The sequence below is a fragment of the Marmota marmota genome, unplaced genomic scaffold (assembly GCF_001458135.2).
Source record: "Marmota marmota marmota unplaced genomic scaffold, marMar, whole genome shotgun sequence".
Lineage (NCBI taxonomy): Eukaryota > Metazoa > Chordata > Mammalia > Rodentia > Sciuridae > Marmota > Marmota marmota.
In genome coordinates this window covers 53,904-73,549 of record NW_026000103.1, presented here as the reverse complement: position 1 = coordinate 73,549, position 19,646 = coordinate 53,904, and the positions used below count along the sequence as shown (strand labels likewise).

Below are 19,646 nucleotides of genomic sequence, written 5' to 3'. Positions count from 1 at the left end.
TGGAACCAACCTAGATGCCCTTCAATAGACGAATGGATAAAAAAATGTGGCATTTATACACAATGGAGTATTACTCAGCACTAAAAAATGACAAAATCATGGCATTTGCAGGGAAATGGATGGCACTAGAGCAAATTATGCTAAGTGAAGCTAGCCAATCCCTAAAAAACAAATGCCAAATGTCTTCTTTGATATAAGGAGAGTAACTAAGAACAGAGTAGGGACGAAGAGCATGAGAAGATGATTAACATTAAACAGGGATGAGAGGTTGGAGGGAAAGGGAGAGAGAAGGGAAATTGCATGGAAATGGAAGGAGACCCTCAGGGTTATACAAAATTACATACAAGAGGAAGTGAGACAGAATCTCAGTTTTAATTTCCATTTCCCTACTTGCTAGAGATGTTAAACATATTTTGATAGATTTGATAACAGGTTATATTTCTTCTTCTGTCATTCTTGTTAATTGTTGGTAGCATTTACAAGTGAATCCCTCAAGTCCTAGACTTTTTGTTTTTCTGTGATTTTTGATTATTGATCAGAATTCCCCTTTTAATTATTTGTCTGTTCAAATTTTCTATTGTTCATGATTTATTGTTCACAGTTTATGTACTAATAGTCATGTATCCATTTCTTTTTGAGTATCAATTTATTATGCTATTTTTCATAGTAGTCTCTAATGCTCCTTTGCATTTCTGTGGTATCAGTTGTAACCTATCCTCATTTATTCCAGATTTTATTTATTTTGAATCTTCTTAGTTACTGTAAACAAAGGTTTGTCCACTTTATGCTGATCTTTCCTATTGTTTTTATAGTTTCTTTTTAATTTATTTCTGCTCTTATCTTCATTGTCTCTCTTCCTCTATTCATTGTGGGGGCTTCCTTTGCCTTTCTGTTACTAGTTTATTGAGGTTAAAAGTGGTTTCATCATTTGAGATCTTTCTTTTTTCCCTTATGTAGGCATTGATCCCATTAGCATCACTCTTAGAACTGGTTTTGCTGCATTCCATGTTTTGGTATATTCCATCCCCAATTTTGTTTGCTTTCAGGTACTTTCTAATTTCCCCTTTGATTTAATTTTCTCTCACTACTTATTCAGGAGGGATTCGTTTGATTTCTATTTTTTTTTTCTGGTTGTATATCATTGATTTTGGAAATAATACTGATATGATATGATTGTAATCTTAAATTTATTAGGACTTGTTTTGTGGCCTATCTATTCTATGTATCCATACTCTATTCTAGAGTATGTTGTTCATTTGGGAAGAATGGGTTTCTGCTATAGAGTGGAAAGTTCTGTTAATGTATGTTAGTTAAGATCATTTAGTCTGAAGTGTAGCTCCACTCCAATATTGCCTCATTTTTTATCTGAATTATTGTCTACAGTGGTACAGAAATTGCTATAAATATTGCATTATAACCTCTTTATCTCTTCAGATTCATTCATACTTTCTTTGTATATTTTGGTGTTCTGATGTTGGATGTATATGTTTTTGTGATGGTTAAATACTCTTAATGAATTTACCCCTTTAACATTGTGTAAGGACCTTCCTTGTGTTATGATACTGTTTCTGATGTAAGTACAACTACCTATGTTCTCTTTTGGTTAATGTCTGTGTGGAATAGCTTTTTCCATCCCTTTGCCTTCATTCCTTATGTGTCTGTGAAGCTGAAGTCTTTCGCAGACAGCATATTGTTGGGCATTTTACAAGAATCTGTTCAGACACTCTCTCTTTTTGATTGGAATGTTTAGTCCATTGGCATTTATACTAATAATTGGTAGGTAAGGGCTCACTATTGCCATTGTGTTAATTTATTTCTGATTGTTTGTTAGTTTCTTAAATTCCTTTCTTCCTGTATTATTATGTCCTTTAGTGATTTGATGATTTTTAAGTAGTGTGCTTTCATTCCTTTCTCTTGATATTTTGTATAAAGAAAACAATTGTTTGCTTTGTGGTAACCATAAAACTTACATAGAATATCTTATAATTGCAGTAGTCTATTAGAAACGGACAACTTGGTACAATTGCATATAGAAGCACTATATGCTTAATCCTCCTGTTATAGTATATGTTTTCAATGTTATACTCTTTATATTGGGTATCCATAAACAAATATTTGTAGCTGTAGTTACTTAAAGTTATTAAAACTTTAAAATTTTCCTCTTTATACCAGAGTTACAAGTGACTTACACACACAGTGACATTATTAAGTTATCCTGAATTATACTATATTTGACCTTTAGAGTGAGTTGGTCAAATCAATGGAGCTGCCCAATCTTGGATTTTAAACCTCTAGAACTGCCAGCTAAATAGACCTTTTTTCTTTTAAAAGTAGCCTACCTCAAGAATTTTGTTGGAGAAATAGAAGAAGATCTTAGAAGATGGAAAAAATATACCCTGTTCATGGATAGGCAGAACTAACATCATCAAAATGGCGATATTACCAAAAGTTCTCTATAGGTGTAACGCAATGCCAATCAAAATCCCAAAGGCATTTCTTGTAGAAATAGAGAAAGCAATCATGAAATTCATATGGAAAAATAAAAGACCCAGAATAGCAAAAACAATGCTAAGCAGGAAGTGTGAATCAGGCGGTATAGCGATACCAGACTTCAAACTATACTACAGAGCAATAGTAACAAAAACAGCATGGTACTGGTACCAAAACAGGCGGGTGGACCAATGGTACAGAATAGAGGACACAGAAACCAATCCACAAAACTACAACTATCTTATATTTGATAAAGGGGCTAAAAGCATGCAATGGAGGAAGGATAGCATCTTCAACAAATGGTGCTGGGAAAACTGGAAATCCATATGCAACAAAATGAAACTGAATCCCTTTCTCTCGCCATGCACAAAAGTTAATTCAAAATGGATCAAGGAGCTTGATATCAAATCAGAGACACGCCGTCTGATAGAAGAAAAAGTTGGCTACGATCTACATACTGTGGGGTCGGGCTCCAAATTCCTCAATAGGACACCCATAGCACAAAAGTTAATAACTAGAATCAACAAATGGGACTTACTCAAACTAAAAAGTTTTTTCTCAGCAAAAGAAACAATAAGAGAGGTAAATAGGGAGCCTACACCCTGGGAACAAATCTTTACTCCTCACACTTCAGATAGAGCCCTAATATCCAGAGTATACAAAGAACTCAAAAAATTAGACAATAAGAGAACAAACAACCCAATCAACAAATGGGCCAAGGACCTGAACAGACACTTCTCAGAGGAGGACATACAATCAATCAACAAGTACATGAAAAAATGCTCACCATCTCTAGCAGTCAGAGAAATGCAAATCAAAACCACCCTAAGATACCATCTCACTCCAGTAAGATTGGCAGCCATTATGAAGTCAAACAACAACAAGTGCTGGCGAGGATGTGGGGAAAAGGGTACACTTGTACATTGCTGGTGGGACTGCAAATTGGTGCAGCCAATTTGGAAAGCAGTATGGAGATTTCTTGGAAAGCTGGGAATGGAGCCACCATTTGACCCAGCTATTCCCCTTCTCGGTCTATTCCCTAAAGACCTAAAAAGAGCATGCTACAGGGACACTGCTACATCGATGTTCATAGCAGCACAATTCACAATAGCAAGACTGTGGAACCAACCTAGATGCCCTTCAATAGACGAATGGATAAAAAAAATGTGGCATTTATACACAATGGAGTATTACTCTGCATTAAAAAATGACAAAATCATAGAATTTGCAGGGAAATGGATGGCATTAGAGCAGATTATGCTAAGTGAAGCTAGCCAATCCCTAAAAAACAAATGCCAAATGTCTTCTTTGATATAAGGAGAGTAACTAAGAACAGAGTAGGGACGAAGAGCATGAGAAGAAGATTAACATTAAACAGGGATGAGAGGTGGGAGGGAAAGGGAGAGAGAAGGGAAATTGCATGGAAATGGAAGGAGACCCTCAGGGTTATACAAAAGTACATACAAGAGGAAGTGAGGGGAAAGGGAAAAATAATACAAGGGGGAGAAATGAATGACAGTAGAGGGGGTAGAGAGAGAAGAGGGGAGGGGAGGGGAGGGGAGGGGGGATAGTAGAGGATAGGAAAGGCAGCAGAATACAACAGACACTAGTATGGCAATATGTAAATCAATGGATGTGTAACTGATGTAATTCTGCAATCTGTATTCGGGGTAAAAATGGGAGTTCATAACCCACTTGAATCAAAGTGTGAAATATGATATATCAAGAACTATGTAATGTTTTAAACAACCAACAATAAAAATTAAAAAGAAACAACAACAAAAAAAGAATTTTGTTAACAGTAATAAAAATGGACTAATGTATCAGGCAAATGTTTATTATGAGGATTATTCAGAGAACAGTGTATATTTAAGTGTTCAAGAATTAGTAACAATACTACAACTACAGCTTCCACTTCTGTGGCTTTTCTCTTACCATAGGATGAACTCTGATGGCCATTTCAGCATAGGAGGATCAGAGACCACTAGATGTGGCCCAAGGAGGAGGCCCACAGCTGCACCAGGAGAGGTCAACTCTAAATGAGCTCACAAGTCCTCCTGAATGGGCAGGTCCTAATCACCAGACTCCCTGAATTGTTCTCCTTTTAGCAGAAAGAATTGATCTCTGAAACACCTTGCATTGGTCTTTGTTTTGTGAGCCATGGATGATTCCAGACTTATCCTAAGATGCTTTTCAAAATGGAGTTTCCCCAAGAAATTACTCAGTCACTGACATAACAAGACTTTCATAAGTGAAACAGCTGCAAGATCATTTTCTTTCTAAAAAACTCATTATTTTAGAATCTACTTTTTCCTAGAACTTAGGAAATAGCTAAGCAACTTTCATGAGCTCACATGCAAACACCAAAATGTAAGAATAAAACCCACAGAAGAGGCAGAATGGCCTTGACACTTGGTGGTTGATTGTTCCTCTTTTGTGTAGATTGGTCTATTACAAGAGAACACATGTTTGGCAGTGGAAAACTGGAAAACCACACAAAGAAAAATGGGGGAAATCAGTCTTTTGTGTTAAATCAAACAAAATAAATGAGTATTATGATGTTGCTATACTTCTTTTTATAAATTTTCTCTCTTCATTATTATATACCTGTTTCTCATAGCATCTTATATCCTTTATGATAAAAACAAATATTTGGGCTATTTATTGACATAGACATGATAATTGTAAGCATTTATATTGTACAGTGGGATAATCATTATACATGTTTATAATGTGTAATGATTTAAACAGGATAACTAGCATTTTCACCATGATTAGTCAGTTTTCTTTTACCATAACAAATACCCTAGATAATTAACTCTTAAAAGAGATAACTAACTTTTAATGTTCTGGTGGTTGCAGTCCATGATTAATTGGCCTATTGCTTCCTTCCTGACGAGTGCAGGGTGTCACCACAGGAGGAAAAACACTACTACCTGATTCCAGGGAGTAATATGGAGTGAAGAGAAGGCCAGGGTCCCAAAATGCCCTTCAAGGACCCACCGGCTATGACCTTCAAACCTTCCACTACAGGACACCTCCAAAGGACTCCACCACCTCCCTTTGGCAGTTCCCTGGGGATCAAGCTTTAACACATGGCCTGGAGGGGACATTTAACATCCAGACTATGCCACCATCTCCTTAAACAGTGCCATGTTTTTGATTTGGGTATTGTTGAACTCTTCTCTTTTAAAATTTCTAATAAGTTTTAATGAGCCAGAGTCACCTCCTGTATGTGCTGTAGACACTAGGACTTACTCCTCCTCTATAACTATATTTTCTAATGATACCAATAATGTATGTTTGTTATAGAAAAAAATTTAAATGTGAATAAAATAAGGGATATATTAAACAGAGTAAGGCTTTTTAACTTTCCTCAAACAAAGTATACTGAATGATGAAGATGCCTCATGGCTCTTCTTATATGTGATTGTGATCAGGGGAGGCAGGAGGGAAGGAAAGGGAAGGCCCTGGTGAGTGAGTTGCATCCAGTTTTGTTGTGTGCATGTATAAATATGGCATAATGAATCCCACTACTCTACATAATTATAATGCATCAATAAGAAATTGCACACTAAAAAATTGTCAATATTTCTAAATTTACATTGTGAAAATGAAAAAAATTTTCTTTCAAGCCACATTTTCACCTCTGCCAGCATTGTCACTGCAAGTGACTACTATTAATATTTGAGTGAATGTACCTGGTAAAAAAGATAATATGCATGTGTCAACATATGTATTCATGTAAATTTGTGTTTGTGTGTCTTTCATTAATCTATAAAACAAACAATATTACCATATCCATTATTTTATAGTTAATCTATTATATATAATATACAATCATTGATATTTATATTATATGATCTATATTACATTTTACTGATATTATATGATATTATATATTTCATATTTATTTATTTTATATTATAATTAATGAGTATAATATATTTCATATATTATATTCATTTCATTAAAGAAATGTGTGACATAGGTTTACATCAACTGTTTCCATTTTAATGATGCAATAATATTCCATTTTGTCTGTACTATGGTATTACTTAGCCACTTCTCTCCTGATGGATATTTGTATTTTTTATTATGACGTTGCTGCAAGGGCATTTACAGATATTGTGTGCGTGTGTTATACACTCACACACACTTCTGCAGGGACAGTCATTGGTAATTTTCATACTATTGCAAGTTAAAGGGATTTCATTGTTTAAACATTTAAATGATCTTGCCAAGTTCCACCTGGAGTCCCCTGAGCTAGTTTGGCCTTCCCTTCAGGACAGTAGTCTCAGGGCAGTCAGACCCCTCACATGGTGGCTAACAACTTCAAGAGCAAGGATGTAAGCCAACAAAATGGAAGACATGTCACTATTTCAGACACAGTTGATTTGAAACTTTCTCTTCCCTGCACTATTCCACTGTCTCTCAGAACTCCCCTAGGCCCTCTCACACGAACCTACTATTGGCAATAGGCAAAACCCCAATCCAGCTGCTGTTCTGAGTGGCTTTTCAGTTAATGACTCTTAACTATTTGGGGCTTCTCTGTTTCCTCTAAAGTCCCTTTCTCCCCCTTTGCTTTAGAAATTACTGAAACTTTATACAATATTAGAAATTCTCACAGTTTGTATAACTTTTTCCATAATATACATTATATAGAGTAATCAGGAGTTCAAATAAATAGGGTTTTAGAAACTCTTAAGAATGCAATAAGAAGAAAATGACATAGTAAAAATGAAAGGGAGAACTGAAAGTGGGAAACTCCTCTGAAACAGAGAGGGCCATGCCATATAAATAGCCCATCCCCATGGAGCCAGGACATTCACATTGCAGACCTTTGCAGTCTGTGCAACCTTGCATAGATTGTAGGCAGCGCTGTTCTGGTTGTCATCATGAACAACAGGTGCATCCTCCAACCGGCTCTCCTGTTGTGCTTCTCCACCACAGCTCTTTCCCTAAGTTACAACCTGCTTCGACTCCAACAGTTCAACAGCAGTGTGGAATGTCAGAAGCTCCTAGAGCAGTTGAATGAAAGGCCTGCAGACTGCCTCAGTGACAGGATGGACTTCAAGATCCCCAAGGAGATCAAACATCCACAGCAGTTCCAGAAGGCACAGGCTGCCTTTGTCATCTATGAGATGCTCAAGGACATCTTTCATGTATTCAAAAAAGGCTACTCTAATCCTGACTGGAATAACACCATTGTCACAGACCTCCTTCGTGAACTCCATCAGCAGATGGTCCTCCTGAACACAACGGTGGTAGAGAAACTGGGGGAGGAAAACAAAAGACAGGCATACTCCATGATTATCCTGCGCCTGAAGAGTTACTATGTGAGGATCCGGATGTACCTGGAGGCCAAGGAGTACAGCAGCTGTGCCTGGAGAGTAGTCAGAGATGAACTCTACTGGAACTTCTCCTTCATTAACAGACTTACAGATAAATTCCAAAACTGAAGATGGCCCAGTAGGCACCACGTCTTGACCAGACGATGAGTTCAGGCATTCTTCAACCAGCAGAGGCTCATTCAGTGTCTGACAGCAAATGGGGTGCCTTTGAAAAGACAATAGACATTTTTAACTTTTTAAATTAATTTATGAATTAAGTTATTTCATTATTTATTTAAATATTTACATTGGAAAATAAATTATTTATGATGCAAAAATCCATGTGGCAGTTTCAATTTCAACTTGATTTATAAAACCCCTATGTTCACATATTCAGAACCCCTCTTAGATGCTCTTTGTAAAATGTGCCTGTAAAGTAGTAGAGTTTCTAGCCCATGCCATAATTTAAAATCCTGACATTTAAATTCCCCTGAGAAATTTATATTCCAAAGAAGCCACATGTAATACACAAGGTACTACATAATAAGGGGATCTGAACCTTTTAGGGCAATAAATTGGAGTGAATTCTGTGAGATTGGAGGGTAGTGGGTGAGAAAGTGTCTTGGGGTAGAATCTGGGGTGCCCACTGCTTTTGCTCTGTGCTCCAGGGTCTATGGTCGTGAAGTTAGAATTTAGCTCTCAGGTGAACCAAAGGAATATACTAGCTCTTGTAAGTCAACCTAAGCCCTTCCTTGTCTGCAGGCATTGGATGCTGTTTTCTTTTTCTTTTAGGTATAGGCACTATGACATCACAATGAAAATTAAGGAGAGCTCTCCAGTGGATGTCTTTGCAGAACCCAGACATTTTATGGAACTTCTGCTTTCTACACATGCAGCACTGCTATTCAGGGAAACCATTAAGCTGAAATCACAACACATCAGAAAACAGTCCTGTGTGAATGAGCAGGTAGATGAAGGGAGAGAATGATAAGGGTGACCCGGGAATTCTATCTGAGAGAAAAAGGAAATTGTGGTGATGAGGGAATGAGTCCTGGGATGCTTAGGGTAAGGGAATGGGTGAGCCAGAGCCAGAATCACAACTAAATCCCATGAATCTTGTGCATTTCCATGGAGACATTCATTCCCATTGTCAGGTATTAGCAAAAGCCACCATTTCCTGAGTGCATGGAAATGCCACTTCTTTAAAATGTAAAGAGCCATTCTTCAGCCTCTTTGGAACTCATGACAGAAATATGGACTTCTCTCACTAACTTCTCTCTTATCCACACCCCTCTTCTCTCTGTAGTAATGACATTACAGTTGAGCTTCTTGGTTCTTCCTTCTCCATCTCACAGAGAAAATGTGAGGCAGTGAGACCCAGAAAATGGTGCTAAATAAAATTAACTTTCCATTTTATCTTTACTCCTTTCCACTTAAACTATAGCCTACAGTTTTATTATGAATAAAATGGGTTCAAAATATAGTCTGGAAACACTAAAAACGTGCTTGCATTTCAAAGATCTTAGCACAGTATCTTCCATAGATTGAGGATTTAAAATTATGTAGGAATGGAAGGACAGCAGAATAAAATAGACATTATTATTGCTGTGGGTATGTACGTGACTGCATGACCAATGTAATTCTGTAACCTGTACACTCAGAAAAATGAGAAATTATATCCCAACTGATTCAAATGTATGATATGTCAAGATCATTGTACTGCCATGTGTAACTAATTAAAACAAATTAAAAAAACTAGAAAAGATATAAAAATAAAAAGAAAGCATTTTAGACAATTCAGATATTTTATAACTAAGTACACCCAACATTTGCATTTAGTTTATCTGGATATTAACAGCACAATGGGAAAAAAACATAATCTAATGAAATTGAAATAATCACTTTCATCAAGTAGTTATTATCTCCTTTCCTTTCATGTCTCTCAATAAACATGCAAAACATTTTAAATAAATAAATAAATAATAAAATTATGTAGGTATTTTTAAATTTTTCTTTGCTCTCTAGGAAGATGTCACTTGTTTTTCTAGAGAATTCTTACAACTTTCCCTCATAAAGAGGTCAGTAACTGACCTTTAAAGGAAGCATTCTGAAAGCCCATAATTCTCTCGCTCTCTCCCTTCACCTGCCTGCCCATTCACACAGGGCTGCTTTCTATTGTGTTGTGGTTTCAGCTTAATGGTTTCCCTGAAGAACAGTGCAGCATGTGTAGAAAGCAGAAGTTCCATAAAATGTCTAGGTTTTGCAGAGACATCTGCTGGAGTGCTCTCCTTACTTTCCATTGTATGTGATGTCATTGTAGCTGTACCCAAAGGAAACAGAAAGCAGCATCCAGTGCATGCAGACTAAGGGAATCTCTTTCAGAGAAGAACTCTCCCTGGTGGCTCAGTGTGATTAGGGCAGCGACAGGTTTGGGGTCAGGTTTCTGATCTATGCAGAAGTCCAATGGCTCCATGGGTTTCTCCTCATAATGCAGACTACTTTGGGGCAATGGTAATGGTTACCATGTACCTCTCTCAGGAACTACCTTCAAAGAGATGATTTTTTTAAAAAAAGAAAAAAATGCTGGGAAGAGTTCTGGAGAAGACTGAAAAACAGTTACTCTTCACATGAAAGATAAGTCTTATTTGTAGGTTGAGTCAGAACATGACAGGTTGTAGGCCATTCTGGATAAGTTAGTCTCTGAAGCTGATGGGAAATAGGTATGTTACTCCCCTAGATGTTTCTGATAGCTGGCACATTCCTCCCTACTGCTCTGGCCCACATTTTTTCCATTGAGAAATCTTGATAATCATTTTCCCCTTCCTCCAGAATTCCCCACTTGGGGTCTTCCTTTACTCATCATTAACCTGCTCTGTGTTTTCATACAGCTGTTTTCCCTTGTGGTTTCTTTCCATCAATTTCCCTTTAGTAGTACAGATACCACACTTGACAGCAAATGTTAGTGTAAGTTCTCTGTTTGTCAGAAATTCTATGTGAGTAGCTCTTGTTCACACACTATAAATATTTTTAGAAAGGAGGGAATGTCCCTCTAATAATGATATCATAGTAGCTATAGGTATATAGCCTTTCTCCTTAAACTGAGATGAATTTTTTTCATATTGTTCACCAATGAGACTTAAGCAAGTTGTTCCACATGTTATCTTCTCAAGTGAGTGATGCACATTTTAGCATATGGTGGGTGGGAAGCCTAGTGAAGAGGGAAATCAGACTCTGCAGAGCAGGCTGCAAGGCAGGGCAAGGCTCTGGTTTCTTCCACTAGAGAAATACAATTAATATATTGAATACATACCTATTCTTTATTGACATATTAATGAATATTTGCTGAGCACTCAATAAAGAAAAAGTTTTTGTTTATTGAATATTTTCTAATATATATTAAGTGTAAAGAAAAATGGTGACTCTGGTTCCAAATCATTGAAGAATACTCAATAAAGTTTTAATGTTAGCTTAATTATACATCTTCTGTATTCCTTCTGAGGTTTATTCCAACGTATTTTATTATTAATTTTCCAATATGTTTTTGAAAACATCTTATTTTATACTTTATTATTGTTATGGTTATGAATAAAATTAAATTTTATTACATTTTCTAATTTTAAAAGAGAATAGCTTCAATTTATATACATGTGTGCTTTATTTTTAATGAAAAAAATATTTAAAACTTCCTCATTTTAAATTTTCTTATGGCAAATGTCAATACATAGAAATGGAGAAGCACTGGGTCCTAAAAACCAAACATTTGAGCAGTGTTGCTGTTGATAATACTTACAAGTGCCTTTTGCATGGTTAATTGGGGGTGATTATTAAAGGCTTATAATATCAATCTCTTTATTTTTTGGTTTGCCTATTCAAATCAAAGAAAGACAAATGTGACATTTTTCTGACCAGATGTAATGACCTTGATTCCAGATTCTACTTAGAGCCCAGTCCATAAAAACAGTTGGGGATGGGAATGAGGAGGATGCAAAATATAGGAAGAGCCTGGTTGGAAGACAACATCGTCCACCTGAACACAGGGAGTGAGAACCTCACCAAAACTCTTCATCTCACTGGAGAAGCTTGCTCAGCCGTAGAGTTTCTGTGAAACTTGGGAACCACACGGAAAGTTTATGTTCAGGGAAAGGGAGAAAAGCCTGTGTTCCTCTCTCCCACCTGCTGCCTCACTCATCCCACTCACCCCCCTCTCTGGGTGACCAAGCTGCTCCTGCCCAGGCTGTGGGTTCTCGGCAAACCCAGGAGCAGCTGGCGGGGCAGAGAATTCTCCATCTGAGCTGTGTGAGGAGCGGGAGTGCCAGCCTAGATCTGTGTGCCACTGGGTTCAGACACTTCCTGTTCCTTTGTCCTTTCCCACATTCTGCATGTCTTGTCACAGGCCTTTAGCCAGACTGCTTCTTCAGTTTCAGTCCTACTCACCACCAGATCCAGATGTCAATAGGCCACTATGCTGGGGACTGTGCCCAACTCTTGCTAAAGTTAGGATTTGGAATATAATACCACCAAAAGTGACCCCCTGGAAACTGAGAAAACTACAGAAGTAAGAAAGTCATTCTCTTTTGTGTGTGTGCTCTGGCCATATTCTCTGAAATTCCTCCCCTAAAGTGGGTCATAGGATATGCAATGATCATCCTGCCCTATGCCCAGAGAACAGGCATGAAACCCAAGACTCCCAGAAGAATCTGAGCAAATAGACCCTGAAGAGTCCCCCAGTTTATTACCATTGCATCAGACCCCCTTTTGAACTATCATCTAGCCACAAGGCTGTGCTCTCTTCATCTTTCCTAAGCATGAAAGACAGTTTCCCTGGGTCTTTTCATCTTCCTTTCTGAAGTCTAAATAAATTTGTCTTGCTTTTTTCTTGTTGATCTGGCTTTTATTACAGGGATCTTAGCCATGAACACCACAACTGCTGAAGAAAAGACTTACTTTTCTTCTCCCTTTCTATATACAGAGATTATCAGAAGACCTTCCAGTGTGCACCCCTGCTACATTGGAAGATTTCCATCAATGGTCAATAGCCCCAGGGCAGACAAGTTCTGCCCACCCAACATCTCCAACATGTGCCATCAGAGCCCTGCTTCTGGAAACTCCCAAGGAACCCTCTCAGATACAGATATTGTTTGCCCTGAGCATGGATTTACTTTTCCTTTGAGATTCTAGGCAGTTCCCTGTGCCATATTTAATTCTCATAATTTATCTTCGGCCTTATGATGGTTAAATTTATGTGTTGCTCAACTGGTAAAGCATTATTTGTGTGTCTATCTGTGAAACTGTGACTAGGGAAATTAGCACATGACTCTGTGAAGTGAGTGGGAACATCAGTGTGGTCAGGTGCCTTCTAAATAGCTGGAAGCCCAAAAAGACCAGAAGGAAAAGAAAGGTAAATTACGTCCCCTTCCCTCTCTCTTTCCCAATCCTAAAACTAGGACACTCATTTTATTCTGCTTTTGGACATGAGAACTCCATGCTTCTGGATTTAGGGACTACAGTATTTACACCAGCAGTCTCCGTGGCTTCTTGGGTCTTTGGCCTCAGAGAGAATTACATCATCAGCTTCCTTGAGGCTGCCAGAATTGGGCAGAATCACGCTTCTGGCATCCCAGTGTCTTCAGTTGTAGATAGCCTGTCCTGTGATTTCTTAGCCACAATAATCATGTGAGATAATTCCTTTAATAAATTCCATTGTTATTTGTCTATCTGTCTGACTGTCTACCTACCTACCTACCTACCTATCTATTCCAAATGCCTTCAATATGTTCAGATACTTCCTGGGGCTGACAGCATCCAATGATTGCTTGACAAGGTGGTGGAGATGCCAGGCCCCCTCATTCCACCACTGCAGGTTCACACCCATCCATGCCTGTGGAGGCAAACTCACCTACTGTGGTCTGACTGTGGATCCTGAAATAGCCCTATGACTTGGATCTACCATCTCTCAGCTATAGTACAGAAGAAGTTTTATCTACCCAGAGAACTGGTGGGAGACAGGCTCTTACATGCCTCTGAAAGCAAGTCCACCAACTTCAGTCAAGGTGCAGATCCTGAAATACACTGCTGTCTATATTCTGAGGCCAGTGCTGCCCATGCAAGAACCTGCCTAGGGACTAGGAAAAGTCTTTCCAAAGAACTGTTGGGAAGCATATCCACCTATTTAATTGATAACAGGCCTACCTTTTGCAGACTTAACTGTGGATCCTAAAGCAAGGCTTGTCCCAAGGCCAGCTCTACTGACCAACATCCTGGTCTTATCCATCAAGTGACCAGGCAAGGTCACTGCCTATCCCCTACAAACCAGCCTCCCAACTTCCTTCTGTACTACAGATTCAGCAGCTGCCATATGATCTGACTTCAGTTCCACCTGACTGTGGTCCCAGTAGCAATTCCATCATCCTGGAGAGGATAATGGAGATATTTACCTGCTGAAGCCAGTCTGTAAAGATGAAGCAGCTGCTTGCTCCTTCAAATGCACAGATATCAATACAATGTACATGAATCATGACATATAGTCAATCACATCAATAAAAGAATAAAATAGATTATGAGTAACTGCTCCTAAGGAAATAGAGATATAAGAATAACTGGACAAAACATTTAAAATTAAATACCTTAAAGAAGCTTAATGAAGTGAAGGAGAAGACAGCTAAATGAAATCAAGAGAACACTTTATGAACTGTACAAGACATTTGTTAAAGAAATAGATGACGTGTAAAAGAACCAAATAGATTCTGGAACAGAAAAATGTACTGACAAAACTAAAAACCTTTATAGAAAGTTTCAACAGTAGACTCAATCATGCTGAAAACAGAATCAGTAAAATCAAAGTCACACTGTTTGAAATCAGTCTATTAGAGAAACAAAGAGAGAATTAAAACAAAGGGCAAAAGCAAAAGGAAACTATGGTGCATACAGCATCAAACATATGAATGTATTACTTAAAGGAATGTGAGAAGGAACAACAGAGAGAACTAGAAAGCTTATTCAAGTAAAAGTTGTCTGACACCTTCCCAAATCTTGGGGAAAACATTGAGATTCACTAACTGAAAAAACTTCTGGCAAAAATCAGTTCAAGAACACAATTTGTACTATACAATAATATTTTGGTTAACAATAAACCACATAAAATGATGGTGGTTCCACAAGATTATAATGGAGCTGAGAAATTCCTATTATCTCTGAAGAAGAAAATGAAGAATTTCCAGGGTAATTCACAGTGAAGTTTTAGCAGAAGATTCTCTGGTTTCAATATGGCTTGAAAATTATACTCAGGTCCTTGAATCACTGTTGGGAGAGGGCCAGCCAAGGAGGGGTCATCTGACAATAATTCCTACACAGAGCTCTTATGAAAGAAAGATAAATGTGTGTTAAGATCCAGTTACTTACATTTTTTGTTATCTGTTCAGAAACAGGCATCAATTTAACTGAAAATTGTCATTCAAAAAAGCACCTTTGATGAATATTTTCTATGAGAAAATTAAATTTCAAACTTCTGGAAACTGCAAATTACCTCCAAGAATTTTATTGGAAAAAATTAAAATTATAAATAATAACATTATCTCTTTAAAAAATAAACCATTTTATATATATATATATATATATATATATATANCCTTGTGCCTGGGAGGTGGTCAGAGCAGAAATCATGAAATCCTTCTCTTCATCAGCCAACTTGTATGGAAGACTAAGGAGCATGGAATGAGACCTGGTCCAGCAGGGAAATGCTTCTCACTGATGAACACACCTTACCACACTCCAACAAGTTCTGCCATTTCAAAGACTCTCATTCCTACTGGAATTGTGAAATGAATTCCATCAGTTTATCAGATGATTTCAGGAATATTAGGCAATATCATTTTTCTACACGTGACCATGATGATGTATCTGTTTATTTAAATATTTATTTTTATACTATTTATTAGATCTATTTTTGTTCATATAACATCATATGTACCTTTACATTATGGCTGATAAAACAAAATATACTTTATATACATATATTTTTTATTTCGCTATTTGTATTAAATTTGTAGTAGTGCTTATTCTTGAAAAGACAAATAAATCCTGAATTGCAATTTTATTAAAAAATGAATGGTAGAATTAACTCACCACTAATGCTAAATTTACACTGTCCATAACAATTCACTTTATCTAAGCCAGGTTTTTTTTTTCCTCAGGACGATGAGGTGAACAAGAGAAGCACAGTTATTGCTCTCTTCGGTCCCATGTTTAGAGGAAAGAAAACCTAAACTTAATTATCCTACTTAATATCAATTATGTTAAAAGGTATAAAGAGGAGTATGAAAACCAATGAAATTCTCTGAACAGAAGGTAATTGCAGCATGTTAGGAGAGAAAGGCAAAAGCAGGCACGTCTTCTATAATTTGACTGCTAGACAACCAAGTTCAAATGCCCGTTGAATATATGAGTTTGCAATTTACAAGAAATAAATGTCTGATGGGTCATAACTGTCAACTGGAAGTCCAGCAATGGAGGTGGTCTTCTGGAGAGAGAGTGTAGAGAAAGAAAAGGATTAAAGCTTAACCTTGAGGACCTTCAACTTTTAAAAGGATTAGAGAGAAAAACAAGGAAGGAGACAGAGTTGAAAGATGCTGACATTAGAAGGAGAAGAGGAGAGAATGGCAGTAAAACAGTATCCTTAGGAAATAAACTTGCTTAGAAGAAGAGGAATGAATAGATTTATGGAAGATATGGATTGAAACACATTGGGAAAGTGGAGGGCAGGGAAAATCTTAGTGATCGAGAAGAATCCATCAGTAGAAACCATGTTAGCCAAGGTAGTGACGAATAAGAGAAGAGTAATTAGGGCTGACATATTAAAAAAAAGAATGAGAGGTTGTAATCTTAGGCAGAGGAGAAAAGTGGGTTATGATCTAAAAAATAGTGTAGGGTTTTTATTTGTATACAGTTTTCACCTCTGAAATATATTTATGTTCAAATGGATTTCATATATTGGCAAGTCATATTAGTAACTTTTCTATTGTATTAATGTTAAATCATGATATCTTTAATTACAATGGTCATTTTTCCTATATTAGTAAGTACTATATGTTAAATGTCAGTAAGCTGCTCTGTGGGTTGAAACCGTCACCGCACTGGGAAATTAGATAGAACTAATGACCTTGTGAGAGGTGGATCTTAGAATTAGTGAGTGGAAATGACACTGGAGGAGTTGGCAGGTGAGTAAGAGTAGAGAACAACTCCCCTGCAGCACGTCACCTGAGGAGCCAGTCATTTGAATTTCCCTCCAATTCATACTTACTTCTGTCTTCCTTTGGCTTCTGGTGCAATCAATCATAGCTTTCTAGGAATATCACCACAGAAGTAAAAATGGTGTGTTGAAAATTTTTGGAAATACTGGCTCAATGTTGTTACATTTTTATTTTTTTGTTTGACTTCTAACCTCAAGATGAAAATGAAAGTAATTCAAAATCATCAGGACAACTCTTTGCTCAGGAAAATATTAAATGAATAAGAATGTGTAGGTACAACTAGGCGGCGACCCCCATCAGCACAGACAGAGGCAGTGAGGGAACAGCTGACTACAGAGCTGACCGAGTAAATGTTCTAAGACTGAATATTTGACAGTCTGACACCTGGAGAGGCTCCAAGTCTGATTACCAAAGCAGAGTTCCCTAACCTGAAGCCAGTCCAGGGTGGTGTGAGCAGAGAGGGGAGGAGAGAGAGAAAGAGGGAGAGGATGATTATGTAAGCTCACTCCTTTACCCACAGCTGGGAAAAAAAGAAGACCAAATTAAAATGCAAGAGGAACAACAAAGTCAGTGAAGGAGATCAAGCAGTTTAGCCCAAATTGTGGGCTCAAAGTCCTGCTGAGAGTCGCCTTCATTTTGTGGAGCCCACAGCTGGCCTGTTGCCCTAGAATAAATTAAATCAATATGACATCTCCTCACCTCCAGGTAGCAACAAATAAAACCAAAGAGACTGTCCCTGCAGTGGGATGTCACTATAATCTGTGCAGAAGGACCTTGTACATGAGTCCCTCCTAGCCAAAAGTTGCTGAAACCCCCTACCCCTCAGCAGCCACCAGAGGTTTAGGGGAGCAGACTGTCCTGGAAGTGCTAGCCTAACTCCACATGGCCTTTGTGGCAGGCTAGATAGAGAAGGCACAGAAGCCCATAGTGACAGGAAATGAAGTGCAGACCCAGGCAGGAAAGCAGTCTGTGTCCCAGCAGCAGATGGGGACAGTCTCTGGAAGTTAGAGCTGCAGCAGGTCAGAGATTGGACATGGGTGGGATGGCTATTTCACTCTCAGATAGCAGAGGCGGATAGCCCCCATGATGCCTAACTGCAGTCAGCAGGAGCTTGGACCATGTCTGTGTCTGTCCCAGTCAGTGGAGGGGAGCAGCTCTAGTGGTTTGTGACTATGGGCAGTGGGATCTCGAAGGCAGGCAAACTGGTTAAGCCTCTTTCTCAGTACCAGAAAAAGTGTCCCAGTAATCTGAGTAGGTCAGGGGGGGCACTTTTGCACCACACACCACCCATGGAGAACCCACAATGACAGGCCCCATGGTTGCAGAGAGACACCAGGCTCTGTGTCACTTTGAAAAGGACAATAGGAAGAAGAGTGGGTGGGGTGGTCACCCAGGACAGAGTGATTGTCCAGATCTAGGCCTCCTTAGTTCCTGCACACAGATAAATAGCCAACAGACAGAGTGCCACACCCTTGGAGCATCCAGCTTTAGGACATTGGGCTGATAAATGAGAACAGGCTGGTGGGGAGGCCCACAGCAACTCAAGCTTTGGCTCCTGGGCCCCAGCACCTCTAGGAGGGACCCAAAGCTGAAAGAGGTGGATATTTTCAATAGGTTCCAAATCCTGACAAAATCCAAAAAGCATTCAATAAGAATTTTCTTCATCTTGGCATGTTTAATTATAAATAGTTCTGATTATATATGTATTACTCTTCACTTTTATTTTATATTTGTGACCATAGTATTTGATCTTGTGCCTCAAGCAGGTTTCACTGTATTTCTTCTAATGTTTTAAAGCATTTATTAAAATTATTCTCTCTTTTTGAGCTCAGATTTATATTTTCTTTCCTTGCTCCCTCTTTTCCCTCTTAGATTACCTGCTGTCAATTGCCCTCATACATTTTTTCTTCTCCTTGCCTTGATGTGAATTTAATTTTCTATGTTATCTTCTTTCATTATTATTTTCTCTCTTCTTTTATCCAAATTTTCTTTCCTCTCCTTTTCTGTATCTATATAATGTTGTAGCAATATTGGTATATTTAATTGATAATAATATTTTTCAGTCTATTCCAGAACTGTACTACGAGTTTATACTTGGATTAGAAAAGTTGTGGAGAAAAATTTCAATATGTTTTTGGTTTTTCCTAAGGTTGAATAGTATTTGGCTTTGCTCTAAAGTGATTATACTAAATAGGGATCAATAGCTTCTCTCAAAATGATAATAGTATTCATATTAAAGTGATAATGAACTGCATAAGTCGTACATTCAGTGAAAGTATCAACAGATGTGTATTTACCCAGCCTGGGGCTCTAAGAAACAAGCTCTCTAAATAGTCCCCTTAAATAAATAAAACAATAATCATCCTAATAGATGATTGGATATACTAGCAGTACACAAAAGGAGGGGAACAAACCATACCAAAGAAACCAGAACAATTGATCTCACATCTACCATATTGGAAGAAATGACATAAAAAGAATTTAGAAAGTTCATAGTGAAAATCTTCAACAAGCTAAAAGAAGATAAGAAATGAACTTAGAAAACAGAAGAAGTAAAAGATAATTTCAATAAAGATGT

At 37.8% G+C, this 19,646-nt stretch overlaps 1 protein-coding gene across 1 annotated transcript; it reads left to right on the top strand.

Annotated features, from left to right (window-relative positions):
• The first annotated feature begins 7,388 nt into the window (after positions 1-7,388).
• On the top strand, positions 7,389-7,952 carry LOC107156465 (interferon beta-like). The gene has a single exon (XM_015502549.1). The coding sequence runs from the start codon at positions 7,389-7,391 to the stop codon at positions 7,950-7,952; it is 564 nt and encodes a 187-aa protein (XP_015358035.1).
• The last annotated feature ends 11,694 nt before the right edge of the window (positions 7,953-19,646 follow it).